Source organism: Antechinus flavipes, chromosome 1, assembly GCF_016432865.1.
Source record: "Antechinus flavipes isolate AdamAnt ecotype Samford, QLD, Australia chromosome 1, AdamAnt_v2, whole genome shotgun sequence".
Taxonomy (NCBI): domain Eukaryota; kingdom Metazoa; phylum Chordata; class Mammalia; order Dasyuromorphia; family Dasyuridae; genus Antechinus; species Antechinus flavipes.
Window position 1 is genome coordinate 578,885,882 of NC_067398.1, and position 14,939 is coordinate 578,900,820.

The following is a 14,939-nucleotide window of genomic DNA, read 5'->3' on the forward strand; positions in this document are numbered from 1 at the left end:
TGTTACATATAGCTTCTTTTTTAAAGTATCTAATAAATTCAAAGCTTTTATCTTGAACTTTTCCAAGTTTTCAAAGCCGTGCTCTCATCCCATCTATCTCCATTAAAAAAACAAAACAAAACAGACAAACACTTGTAACTAGCCGTAAGAATAGTCAAGCAAAACAAATTTCTACATTGTCCATGTTCATTCTATACCTTCAGTCTGTCATCCATCTTTTGGAATTATGGTTCCTCTTTTCATTCATCAAAGTTGATTTTCTTTGTTGTTCTGTAAATTGTTCTTTTGCTGACCAAATAACCTACCTGACACAGTTTAACAATGCCCACGTGTATCTTATTTATATTAATTTAGCTGATTTTATTCAGTCTCTATTTTTATTTTCTGTATATGTGTAGTAGAGTTAGTTGTGGTTACTGTTTAAGCTGCCAGTGACTATAGTTTTTTATTTTCCAAATATGTTATATTCTTTAAACATTATAGTTTTAAGTTTAATCATTTAACTTTTTTGTATCATCTTTAGAAATCTTGTCTCTTTTCTTTTCATATGTTTATGGTACCTCTTTCCTCTTCTCTCCCCATCCAAAACTTCTACTTGCCCCCAAAACGCCTCACATTCTCCTTGATCTCTTGATCTTTAGAAAGAAATAGATGTGAAGCCCTGTGTTGTTTTGTACTGTTGTCAATCTATACAATATGATATTGACTAGAAGGAAGGTTTAAATTCTTTTTGTTTTCTTCTTGAGTTGTATACTAAATATTTTTTATTCTTTACTATCCACTACTTAGAATGAAAACAAAATGATGATAGTTTAGCAAACTTTGTTTATATTTGTGGTCTGACTCTAGGAAAAAAATTTGGATGACAAAGCATATCGAAACATCAAAGAACTGGAAACATATGCTGAAAACACACAAAGTTCTCTTCTCTACTTAACACTGGAAATATTAGGTATGTTTGTTTTCCACTTGATATTTCTTTCCAGTAAAACCAATTTTACTTTTAGTTGAGAATTTATCCTAGTAGCTTCAGTAATAAAGTATGTGTGTTTGTTTTTTTCTAAGGAGAAATAGGATTGCTGAACAAATTGCTTAGAATAGGCTTTTTAGTAGTTTAAGACCATCAAATGTTAAAGCACTTGTAACAGTGCTTTGGCATCATCATTTCTTTTTGTAGTTAGAAATCTGCCCATTACAAATGATTAGTAACTAATTTTTTTTGAGGGGAAGGAGTTGATTGCTGATTTTTTTAGTCAGTATGAATCAGCAACTCATTCCTAATTTTTAGTCAAAATTGCCTGAAATACAGAAAAATTAAATTTATGCCTCTCAGAGGAAGGATTTGGATACATGTCATCTTTGACTGTGTTTATTTTAATATGTTACTTCTCAACTTAATCACTAAAGTATTTTTATAAGATTTTTCAAAGACTCATAATTTGGTTTATTCATCTTTGTGTCTTTTGTAATATTTTTATATGTACTGATGAGTAACAGAAGAGCATTTTTTCTTTTTTTTTCTTAAATAGTATTTTTCAAATTCATGCAAAGATAGTTTTCAGCATTCACCTTTGCAAAACATTGTGTTTCAATTTTTTTTCCTTCTCTTCCCTCTCTTCTCCAAGACAACAAGCAATCTGATATAGGTTAAACATGTGGAATTGTTCTAAACATATTTCCATGCACAAAAAAATCAGATCAAAAGGAAAAAAAAACAAAAAACAAGCAAGCTAACAACAAAAAGGTGAAAATATTATACTGTGATCCACATTCAGTCTCCATTGTTCTTCCTCTGGATCTGTTATTCTCCCTATACTTGTTCTTTTCACTTTTTTTTTTTTCTTGTTGAGTCTTTTTTTCTTTCTTGTGCTTTTCAGCTTTCTTCTGAAAATATTTATTAGTTTTTGACACTGTTAACTAATCAGAACAGTATTTCTTTTATATCTGTAAACCAGACTTATTGTAGTATTGGGTGATATCCCTAAGAAAGCATCTCTTAAAATATTTTTGCAATTTGATGGATTTTTAAAAAAACTAGTTTACTATTCAACATGTAAAAGGACTGCTTGCCATCTGGGGGAGGGGGTTGAGGGAGGGAGGGGAAAAATCGGAACAGAAGTGAGTTCAAGGGATAATGCTGTAAAAAATTACCCTGGCATGGGTTATTTAAATAATAATTTAAATAAAAAGTTATTAAAAATAAATAAATAAAAAATAAAAAACTAGTTTAGTAGGATTTCCTCTCTCTGACCTTGTGTTCCAGATTATTGAGTTCTTATTTTAATTAGTAAGTTCTTTAGGCTAAGGATAGTGCATTATAATTATTTTTTAAAGAAAAACTTAGCACTCTAAGTAATAAAAATTATTGCTCTATTTTTTCTTAAAAACACATCCAGAGCCTTGACTTCTATCCATTTCTTGTCAGTACCTGAGTATATCCTGGCTTTTCCATTTTCCATGAATTGAACTTTTTTATATATTGTCTCTCCCAATCATAGTATGAGCTTCTTGAAAGCAATGACTGCTTCACATTTTTATTTGTATTCCTAGCTCTTAGAATAGTGCTTGACATATATTAAGTGCTTAAGAAAGGCTTTTCCATTCTTTTATGTATGTGTATTTACACATACATATACATGTATTTATCCATCCCAATTTTTCTCATTATGGTTCCATATCTTATAGAATCTTCTCATATATTTTGACAAATATAGGAAAGACATATTGTATGAAAACAATCTTTAAAGTATATCTTGTTCTGTTGTATACATATATCCCTATAATATATATATATATGTTCTGTTGATATACATACATATTGTACACATGTGTATTCTGTATGTGTGCTTTCCCCCAAAATAAAGCAGTAGAACAAGGAAAAAACCCTACACTCAGAGATATTTTTTATAATAATGAAAAAATTAAAGAATAGAATTATTTACTTGCAAAGCATATTCCTTGGAATGAGATTATATGGACATTATACTGAAAAGAGAGAATGGAAAGATAGGGTTTTGATGGAATATAATCTGAGGAAGCTTTTTATTAAGTTATTTCACTTGAAACCCATTATGTAGTAAAATGATATCTGCTTTATGTATAATTATGCTTTGAGTCTGTTCAGTCTTTTTTCAGGCATAAAATAATATACATTACCTATTCAACTTAGAAAATTCAAATAAAGCTAACCCAATTTTGTTTCTATTTGTAAAAAAAAAAAATTAGGTGTAAGGGACCTCCATGCAGATCATGCTGCAAGTCATATTGGAAAAGCACAAGGAATTGTTACCTGCTTGAGAGCAACACCTTATCATATCAGTAGGCGAAAGGTGTTTCTTCCCATGGACATTTGCATGTTGGTAAGAAATTCCGAGAGGAACAGTAACAATAAGCTGCAAACTGAAAATAAATGGTTTCTCTTCTAAAAACTATACAATTTTAAATATGCATATAATCTGAGTTTCTTGTAGTTCTAGGTAACAAACACAAGTGACTTAGTTTGAAAAAAAAAAAAGTGTACTTTTTCATGTCATTTCACAAATCTCCTCAAATCAGGGTTTTATCCTATCAAGCATTTATTTTTGATAATGGAGTGAGGAAGGGCAATTCAAATTACTGATTTTCATTTGTTATCTCCTTTACCCAATGGCAGTCATGTGGTGGGTCAACTTTTTCTAAAGGCTGGGCACAATTAGTAAGAGGAAAAAAATACACTTAAAGTTAAGAAAAGCATTTTACTTTGTAAGAAATATAAGCTTTAAGTTTTGGGAAAGAAATTGCTGTTGTCTGTTCTCTTAAGACTTTATTGCTACTATAGTCTTCTTGTTCAATGATTTCACATTGAAACAGTGAAGTTGTTATTGTATGATGAATAATTACCCATATATTATCTCAGAAATTTATTTTATGCTGGTAAATTAAGTTTAGTTATGTTAAGAGCACCCTAATTTGGCTTTTCTTTTATAGCATAGTGTTTCACAAGAAGATTTTTTACGTAAGAACCAAGACAAAAATCTGAGGGATGTAATTTATGATATTGCCAGCCAGGGACATCTTCATTTAAAACATGTAAGTTTCTTTTTTTTAAACTTATGTTTTAATCCCTAGATATGTTGTTTTGGTATATGTGGCTTGGAATTCTTTAGATTCATCCTGTATTGAGTGACCCTTCTTCACACAGCTCCCTTTGAAAGCTCTTATAAGCTCCTCCTAGTCATTTTCTCTACTCTCAAGAGATGGCCTCATGTCTTCATTGAGAAAAGCTGATATTAATTCTCTATCCTCCCCTCTTCTTTAAAGTATGTCTTTATATTTGTCTTCTTATTTATCCTATTTCCGGGAAGATATATTATTTTCTCTTTAAGACTAATTTCTCTACCTGTTCTATCAACTCCATCACACACTGATTACTTCATGACTTTGCTCCATTAGTAAAACCCCTTATTAAATAATACCAGTCCACTAAATAGCACCTTTTCCACTGAGTTGTTTTCTTCAACCTTGATATGAGCAGTTTTCCCCAACTTGAAAAACAAGCGAACACACTTTTGTTTAACTCTGTAGCTTCCCTTCAAGCAACTGTGTTCTGTTTTTACCAAAATAGAGTTGGAATCATTTGGTGAAATGGTTTTATTTTTGTTACTCTTTTAGAAAGATTCCAAATTGTTTTTCAGAACAGCCTATTTGCTGAATATGAGGTGTGAAATCTTAGTTATTTTAATTTGCATTTCTTATTAATTTGGAAAGTTTGTTTTTTAAAAAAATGTTTGTTAATAGTTTGCATTTCTTTTACCACAAAGTAATATTTATGCATAAGTCTAATTATGTTATCACTCTGCTCAAAAATTTTTCATAGCTTACTGTTGTCACAAAGATAAAATATACATCCCATTACTTGGTAAAGCCTTCCATAATCTTTGGATTCTCCAATTACTGTTGTTTTTCTTTTCCTTTTTAAAAACTTAAGAAATAAATCATCCACGAAAATAAATATTCCAATATTGTTCAGTTGTTTTCACTCGTTTCCAATTCTCTATGATCCTGTTTGGGTTTTTTTGGGGGCAAAGATACTAGAGTAGTTTGCCATTTCCTTCTCCAATTCATTTTACAAATGAGGAAAGCAAAGGACCTTCTCAGAGTCACACACTAATAAGTGGTATGAGGCCAGATTCAAACTCATGAAGATGAATCATCTTGATTCCAAACCCAGAGTTTTATCCCACTGTATCATTATTGAATATTGTTTATTCTAATATATAAAGAACAAAACAATGGATTATATATGAAACCATGAACAACTATTTTATACATTTTATTTTTTAAAATTATGTTAAATTTAACAAGATTGTAACAAATTATCCTGTGTCCTTTTTTTGGAACTTGTTTATTTTCTTCTGTGTTTTTTGTATATACACTGCCCTTGTGTTTCAAATAATAACCTTTCTTTTAGAATACTTCCCTTTTACCAGTAAATATAGTTAAGCAAAGAAAATCAAATATTGACCATGTCAGAAAAGGTATATTTCATTATCTACATCTGAGCCATCATTTCTTTGTCGAGAGGCCAAAGGTGTGCTTCATCATCAGTCTTTTGTAGTCTCAGAAAGTTTTAATTTTAGCATAATTTTATACTATAACAACCAACATTTATATGTGATTTGCAAGTCATTTTGTAAATTAGCATTCTCATGTCCTCATTTATGAAATTGGGAATCAGTGGTTTAGTTTGATAAATTAGTTTGCCAGGTCATACAACTAGTGTGAGGTAATATTTGTACCCAAATCTGACTTCAAGTTGCCTTTCTGTCTCTCATTTTTACTCTGTATCCTGGCAGACTGTGTAGTGAGCTATTTCCTGCTCTTATTCTGTTTTCTTCTGCTTACATGTCATTGCCAATGCTACCTGCTATATGTGTAATGGAAATTTTTTCTGTTAAAATACTTTTCCTTTTCCTAAGGCCCTATACAGACATCACTTTCTCCACAAAGTGTTTCTTGATTTTCTTAATGTAGAAGTGATCAATCCATTAAATATCATATGATATTACGATTCATATTTTTTTCACATTCTGATTTTTGTTATAATTAGGATATAGGACATTGAAACTGGGATGAGTTTAGTTGTGATCAGAGTCTAGCTTTTTTTATATAAAAGATAAGGAAAGTGAGGCAAGTGAAGTTATTTGCCCAAGAAAAGATGAATAATAAGAAATATAGCAAAGCTTATCCATAGAACAAAAAGGATTTCCTAAAATCTTTGTCTTTTTTTTCTGGGTTTTGTAGCTGTAAAAGTTTTTAATTCTTGTTTGAACAGAAAAATTTAATTTTCTTTTTTTCAGAGAATAGCTAGGAAATAGATAAAAATTATAAAATGTGTCGATATAAAAAGATACTTCTTAATAATTGTAGTTGTCCAGACATGTCCTGCGTTGCCTTTGAGTGTCAGAGGACTCCCCAACCCCAGGGATCTTGAAGCAAAGGTTCTGATATCACTGTTTTGGTCAGAGATGTTCTAGAGGAGATTATGGGTTACTTATAGATTAAACTAGAGAAATTCTTGTTATCCTCCTTGCTCTGAAATCCTTCAATTTTGTGACTTTTTCTGATAGGTTTGTTTTGGTGTTTGGAGCTATTTGTTTACTTTAAGAATTAGTATTTTTTTAGGGAAATTTCTGCATCAAATCTGTTTCCTCCTCTTGTTTTTTTTAGGCCAGATCCTTCCAGAAAAGTGTTCCTGTGAAAGCATTTCCTGCTTTTCTTCTGACTGTAAGTAGAATAACAGACAGAGTCACAGTATTTAAGGAACTAGGTATATATAATTTTACATGTTTTTAAATTGCTGAAAATTTATGTCTGTAATATTGGGGATTTTTTGGTTTATATTTTTCTTTGTTTTCTAAGTTTTAAAAATGCCATTCTTCCTAAAGTATATAAAGAAATAAAAAACTTTGTCTCCCTAAAGAATGTTTTAAAATATCATTTCCTCCTTCTGTTTCCCAAGATTTAGTTCTATGTTTTCTATAGAGGATATTATAAAATCAATGGTAGGAATCTATAATTTAAGTGTTAAATTGTGTGTGTTTGAATGGATATGTAACTATATGTTGATTGAAGAAAGAAGTGTTATATACTGATCAGTCTTAAATATAGTAAGTCCTTAGCCTAAAGAAAAATCTTTTTATCAATGACATAGATGAAAACTACACTCTTTTGAAATTTATAAGCAATACAAAGTTGGAGGAGATAGCTATGATCCTGGGAAATAGAATCAAGATTTAGAAAGATTTGGATTTACAAGTTGGAAAAATGGGATTCATCTTGATAGCTAAACTCTTAACAATATCTTTTACATGAGACATTACCTTGTCTTTATTTATACCTACTAAGTTCCTCTCCTCTCCAGTTAATTCATTTATTTTACACATAATTATGTATGTGTATATGGTCTTTTTCCAATAGATTGTAACTCCCTTGAAGAAAGGAACTATTTCCTTTTTGTCTTTATATCATAGTGCTTAGCATATGCTGGGTGCATAATAAAAATTTATTGAATAATTATTTGTGAAGTAATTATATGAGATAAGTTCCCCAAAATGTAGGCTGCTTTAATAGTTAGCGTCTGGAATCTTGAGATAATTATTATCTTCTACTATCTCCTGATTTGAACACTTCTAGAGTATTTTACTTTGTGCTGTACACTGTTTTAAGATGGATATTAATAAACTGGGATAGAAACTAAAGAAATATCAATAAAGGTTGTGAAAGATATAGAAAGCATGTTCTATTTCACAAATATTTGTTGAGCTTAATTTAATAGAGATTAAGAACCCAAGAGCTACAAAGTATCTGAAGCAGGATTTGAATTTAGGCCTTTCAAACTTTAGGACCAGTGAACTCCCCACTGAGCCACCTAGTTGCTTATACAAATAAGGACATTTCTTCTTCAATAACAATTCTTGATTTAAATTTTATTGACATACTTTGTTTTTATATCACCTTCATTTCTAAATATATTCTTCTCCTCTACCAAGAGAGATATCCCGTGTAACAAAATATTTAAAAGGAAAGAAAAGCAAGTCCTTAAAGTATCTTATCTAAAAGCAGTAGCTCAACCAGCTAAGAGAACAGAAGTCTTTTTTACTACTTTTTGTTTTTTTTGAAAGGAAAACCCCAATTATTTATTTATTTAATGTTTGTTTTCCCAACCTCAGTTTCATTTAAAACAATTTTTTTACATTTGTTTTTTAAACTTTAAACTTAAGATTCTCTCCTTTATTCTATCATCAGTCCCCATTAAGAAAACACACGTGAAGATATGCAAACATTTCTATAAGTCATATTGTGGGGAAAAAACACAAATTGCCCACTCTAAAAAAAACACTCAAGAAAAATTAAAAAAGAAAAAGAGCAAGTATGCTTCTATCTGGATTCAGACACAATCAGTTTCTTCTCTGATTATGGATAGCATTTTTCATCATAGGCCTTCAGAGTAGTTATGAATCATTGTATTACTGAGAATAGCAAAGTAATTCACAGCTGATCATCCCACAATGTTATTATTACTTTGTATATTTTACTTTTCTTGAGTTCATAGAAAACTTTTCAAGTTAGAATACGACAATCTTCAACAAAATCATTAACAAATAATTGTTCATTCTTGATGATTTCTGGTGAAAAAAGATTTACTACTTCACTAAGGCAGGGACTATTTTAATGATTTTTTAAAAAACTATTATAATGATTGAAAACTTTTTCCTTATATCAAGCTTAAATCTATTTGCTACCTCTTTGAACAAGTCCTAGATCAGAGGATTTGAGTTCAGATCTCAGCCCTGACCTTTAGAGCCTATGTAACCGTGTGTGCTTACTCACACTAAATGTGATCACTTAGCCTCATTTAGTCTCCTTTTCTGAAAAGGAAAGCTTCTGAGTTCTCTTCCACTTTTTCTGTGGTCCTGTGACTTTCTGCTTATTGCTCGTAGTTCTTCCTCTGAAACCAATCTGAAAGTCTAACACCACTTTCACATGACAACCCTTCAAATATTTGAAAACAAAGTTTTCTTTTTGTCATTTGACAGCTTCATCTGCAGTGAATAGTCTAGTTTACCTGTAAATGTTGGTTACACATAGGGTAAAAGTAGTGAGAGGTGAGAGCAGAAAAGGTGTATTGAGGCCAAATTTTGGAGGATCTCAAAGACTCTACAGAAGAGTAAGTTTATTCCCAAGTTATATAAACTGCATTATGAACAAATAGTTTTTCTTAATTATACAACAAATTCAGCACGCAATTTTTAAAGCTATGTACCGCTTATGTCTGATTCCTTCTGATCTTCCCTTTCTTATGTTAAAAAAAATGCTCAAGTCACTTCTTAAAATGGTGCCTTTGATAATTGGGAAGTAGTTTGGTTATATAATTATATATACCAAATGATTATCTACAAGATTTTGCTTATTTCAGTTTTCAGAAACTAACTCAACCTTTTGGTTTGAGGTTGTTTAGTGACAACCTCATAACAATGTAATCATAAATAGTTACAGTTCTTCTATTTATGATAGTAATCTATAGTTCTCATATAGATGAAATACATATGTGATGCCTTACACTTGCTATTTTACTACATCTAGGCAAAAGATTCCCACCCCCAAAAAGCTTCATAATTTATAAAATCTCATGATAGTCTAGAGAGAATATTTTCTTTATCAGAGAAATGGTATTATAAAAAGATACATTTAGAGAAGGTCAGTGTATCAGAAAGGCTTCTTATAGATTATGAAATCTGAGCTGACTCTTGAAGGAAGCAGGAGCAAATTGAATTTGAAAGAACAGAGCATTCCATGTCTCGGAGAGAGAGTCAATACAAAGGCTGAGAGAGAGAGAGGAGATAGTTGAGTATCAAGTTTGAGAACTACAAAGTAAGCCAATATTAACTGGATATTAAGAATATATAGAGAAAATTAGGGTATAAGAAGGTAGGAAAGGACCAGGTTAAAAAAAAAAAGAATTTTAAATTCAGACAAGATCCTTGAAATAGTAGGAAACTGTTGAAGTTCATTGAGTTTGGGATTGAAGCTGATAAGATCTGATTTATGCTTTGGGAAAAATCACCTTGGAAGCTAAGTAGAGAATTGATTGGAGTAGACAGGGACTTGAGGCCAATTAGAAGGCTATTGAAGTGGTCTACTTGAGAAATAATGAAGGCCTGAATGAGGGTCATGACTTTGTGAATGGAGAGAAGGAGATGTGTATAAAGAGAAGGAAGAAATGTTTTGGTAATGGATTAAAGATGTGGGGTTGAGTGAGAATCAGGAGTCAAGGATTACATGAATTTGTAAACCTAGATGACTAAAAATATGGCAGTATACTTAACAGTAATAGCAAAGTGTGGAAGAGAAGAAATGAGTTCTCTTTTGAATATGTTGGATTTCAGATACTTATATTTATTATTTTTTTTAATTAAAGGTTTTTTATTTTCAAAATACATACATGGATAATTTTCAACATTCATCCTTATAAAACTTTGTATTCTAATTTTTTCTTTCCTTTCCCCTCACTTTCTCCCCTGCCGGCAAATGATCCAATATATGTTAAACATGTGCAGTTCGGATATCTTTAGAATATCTGTGAGATTCCCAAGAATCACTTTAAGATGTGTGATGACAGTAGTTCAGAAGGTAACTTAAGGTTGAATATGCTGATCAGGAAATCATTTGCATAGAGATGGTAATTGAACTCTTGGGAGCTAATAAGATGATCAGAGAAGACACTATTTAAAAAAAAAAAAATTAATGCTGGGCCTGGAGTCAGGAAGACTCCTGAGTTCCAATCTGATCTGACACACTTATTAAGTGTGTGACTCTGAACAGGTCAACTCTGGTTCAGTTTCTCCATCTGTAAAATGAACTGGGAAAGGAATGACAAACTATTCCAGTATCTTTATCAAGAAAATCTCAAATTGAATCATGAAGAGTTGGACATGACTGAAAAACAAGAAAAATGGGCTCAGGACAGACCAAGGATTAGTTGTCATAACATGAAAAACCATCAAAGGAGTCTGAGAAGGCAATTGGGCTTAATGGATTTGAGATCAGCTTTGAGAAGAGATATCCAAGAAGAGGTGACTGGCAGTGTAAGACACTGCAGAGTGCTTATGGAAGATGAAAATTTAAAAAACCCATTAGATTTAACAATTAAGAGAACATTGATGAGTTTAGAAGCATTTTCAGTTTAATTATGAAGTTAGAACCTAGAGCAGGTGTAGAAGAGAGCAAAAAGAGAGGAAATGGAGGGATTGCCTGTAGAATGCTTTCTCAGTAAGGTTTGCCAAAAGGGAAGGAGACTTATAGATTAATTACTAGATAGGAAAGTTGGATCATCTTGTAGGCAACAGAAAAGGAACAAGTAAATACAGAGAAAGTGAAGATCAGAAAAGAGTGTGACTATAGGTTGTGGTGTATGCAGTTTGCGGAAAAAGTCAGAATAGAATGGGCTAAGATCAATTGTAGATAGTTTTATCATGGCAAGAAGAACCATTTCTTTGAGAGCATAGGTAAAGGAGGAAGTAGAAGGAAAATTTTGAGTGGTGGGAAATGAAGTGATAAGAAGAAACTAACTAGTTTTTTACTTATTTTATTTAATCATAAAGTAGAAGACAGTTCTTGACTGAGAGGATGAGAGAAAGAATTCTATGGGAGACTTGAGGAGAGACAAAGTCTGAAATAGCCACTGAGAATTGTTGTAATACACGGAAGCTACCTGACAGTGACTGCTGGAGATCCAACCCAGACCCGCAGAATGGATCTCCTCGTGTGAGGGGATGATACAAGGAGACTAAGAGGCAGTTGCTGTTTTCTGTCTGACCTCTCTCCTCTTTCCTCTGCCTCTAATTTATCTCATTCCCAGTTCATAACACCTGTGTCAGCAAAGGCTGCCCTGCAACTCCTTTAGATGCTGTGATCCACAGCTGTGGAGGCTCTCAGAGAATTGACCTGTTCCTTAACAGAGAATGAAACAGTTTTCAGTTAGTGAAGAATAAAATGTCTGCCATATTTTTGTGAGATTAGATAATATAAATTTCTAGTGGGTCAGTCAAGATAGATAATGTAGATTTGTAGAAGGCCCAGTTAGCATAGCTTTGTGATTTCTTAGAGTTTTGTCCAGAAACAAGTGATTAAGAGCAAGAAGTGGATTTGGGAGTGATCTGCTGTTGGAGTTTGACAAGATTGGAAACAGCACAAGAGGGTAAGGATATCTTGAGGCTGGAAAGTAAGTGTGATTGCTTCCCTTAGGGTTTGAGATAAGGTGGAGAATGGGGAACAGAGATTTCCATATAGGCAGCTGGGTTCAAGATCATGAGGTGAAATGAGTGTAAGAGGCTGGGAGCAATAAATAGTGAGTCTAGGTGCAGTGTCAATGATTAAAGGGAAGTTCATTAAGGGAAGCCTAAGACTGCTCATCAGAACCTTCTCTTTAGCCTCCTGCCAAATGGAGATGTGCCCTTGGAAAACTTAAGGAGACCTGCTTACAGTAGTCAGGGGAGAGCTGCTGAGCTGAGAACATCATGAATCAGGGCCTTGCTAGGGTAGGAGACAATGAGTGCCCTCTCCATCTCCTCCCAATTATTGGACACGAGGATGCCTGGGAACTTGTCAGAGGTGCTGGGGTGGGGATAAAAAATCTCTGTGTGTCCCAGTGTTCCCTGAAGTGCATGAGAGGCTGATGAATAGGGGAGGCTCAGGACTGGGCAGGAAGGAGCCAGCAGGGGGCACAAAGGCCTCTGGTAAGCCGGAGTGAATGAGGCTAGTTAGCAGAACTGTAGACTAGAGACTAGGATGAGGATTAAAGACAAAACCTGTGATTTCATTGGTACCTCCCAGAGAAAGAAACTCCTACTATTGATGCAGGTTACCACTTTTTCTGCAACTTCCAGTTTTAGAGAATTATTTAGAACTCTTAAGTGATTGACTTGACAAGAGTCTCACAGTTCACGGCTTCCTGGCTCTGGAAACTAGTTCTGTATGTACTACATCAAACTGGTTTTCATATCATTAAATAAAACTATTTAAATCATCTGTGTTCTTGCCTAAGAGCCTGAAAGTTGTAATCCTGCCTCTGATATATCCTGGTGAATCTAGACCAGTCACTTAATTGCTCAGTGCCCTAAGCAATTCTCAAAGACTTTAAGTTTCAGAGGAGGTATTGACCTGCATCAGTAAAAGGAGTTTCCTTATGTAAGAGTTCCCTATTCCAAAGAAATCTTGGATCTAATTGCTATCTCTATCCAACTTTAGGTTAGAGAAAACCTGGCCAACTTTCATCATGATCTGTTCTGCCAACTTTTTTCATTGACATAATTGACTTTTAGATTTCATTGATCGCATTGAGCTTCATCTGACATTTTATGACATTTTTCCTTTATTCTTTTTCAGATTCTAATATAATTTAGTTGGTACAGTTCTTAATATTATTCCCATTTTAGCTGATTATTTCATTAGAAGGATCTCCACAAATTGTAAACAAAAAAGCATTTTTGTTAAATTCAAGTTGGCTCGATAACTATAGTTCTTCAAAATATTCATGGCTTAATCATTGTGGATGTTTTTTCCCATAAATAAAGATCACATCCTTTTATACCTTAGATAGTTGTTGTGACAAAGAAATTTATCCAGTAGCCAGCTTACCGATGAGTATCTTTTACTAATTATTTGTATAAATTCAGTATCTTTGAAATAGAATATAATCTTGAATTTTTGTTGTTTTTTTTGCCAATGTATATCTAGTATCTAACAGCGCCATCCACACAGCAGACATTTAATAAGTACTTGTTGAATAAAAGAAAAGCATAGAACTGGTGGAGTTTTTTCATTTAAAATTATTTTTTATTATTATGATATTTCAGAGAGAAGGGATATGTAACCTTTTATTACCAAAATAGTTTTTATTATCATCATAATAGTTTGCATTTATATAGTGCTTATTTAGGATTTGCAAGTATTTTATACATATATATATATATCAATTCATTTAGTTCTCACAATAGCTTTGTGAGTTAGATGTTGTTATTCCCATTTTACAGATAAGGAAACTAAGGCTGAGAAAGGAAAAGGGACTTGCCCAGGGTGATTCAGCTGTTAGGTGTATGAGGCAAGCATTGAATTCAGGTTATCCTGATGCCATGTCAAGCACTATATCTATATTATTGTCTGCCCTTAAAATAATCATTGTAATTTCTCTCAAGCTTCTTTCATGTGATTAATATTGTACTAACTAAACTTTCTTCTTCATTTTCAGGTTGCCCTAGATGACTATTTAGAAAAAATTCAAAGAGTGGATTTTGATGTGTTCCACCCACGCTTACAGCAGAAGAATACATTATTAGCATTGCATCTCTATATTCGTTCTTGGAAAAAAAGATATTAAAATCAATTTATAGTACTAAGATGGCTCATATTTCCTTGATTATTCAAAAAGACTTAAATAATATTTAAATATTTCATAACATCTATTCATCTTTTTGCAAAAACTTTAATTTAATATGAATCACAGTAGGGAAAAAACTAAAGAGAGCCTATAACTCAATTGTTTAGGAATAGACTACACCTCTCATGTGATTCTCTTTGTTAAAAAAATTAATATTTTATTTGTTTCAAATACATGCAAAGATAGTTTTCAACATTCACCTTTATAAAACCTTGGGTTTCAGATTTTTCACCCTCTTTCCCTCCTACTCCCTCTCCAAGACAGTAAGCAATCTAGTATGGGTTAAACATGTGCTATTCCTCTAAACATATTTTCATATTTGTCATGTTGCATAAGAAAAATCTGATCAAACAAGCTAATTTCGGAAAGTCCTGGAGAGACTTACACGGACTGATGGTAAGTGAAGTGAGTAGAACCAAGAGAACATTGTATATGGAAACAACAAGATTATGTGATGATCAAC

The 14,939-nt window shown here is 32.4% G+C and overlaps 1 protein-coding gene across 5 annotated transcripts in view; it reads left to right on the forward strand.

The window, feature by feature from the left end:
- Positions 1 to 14,435, forward strand: part of NDUFAF6 (NADH:ubiquinone oxidoreductase complex assembly factor 6) — a 40,975-nt gene extending 26,540 nt beyond the window's left edge. For all 5 annotated transcript variants that reach the window (XM_051970877.1, XM_051970879.1, XM_051970878.1 and 2 more), the window contains 5 exons: positions 850 to 952; positions 3,226 to 3,359; positions 3,967 to 4,068; positions 6,709 to 6,765; positions 14,288 to 14,435. In XM_051970877.1, the coding sequence (XP_051826837.1) occupies positions 850 to 952; positions 3,226 to 3,359; positions 3,967 to 4,068; positions 6,709 to 6,765; positions 14,288 to 14,416 (525 nt within the window). In that variant the 3' untranslated portion in view covers positions 14,417 to 14,435. The remainder of the gene's footprint in view (positions 1 to 849; positions 953 to 3,225; positions 3,360 to 3,966; positions 4,069 to 6,708; positions 6,766 to 14,287) is intronic.
- Positions 14,436 to 14,939: the final 504 nt, after the last annotated feature.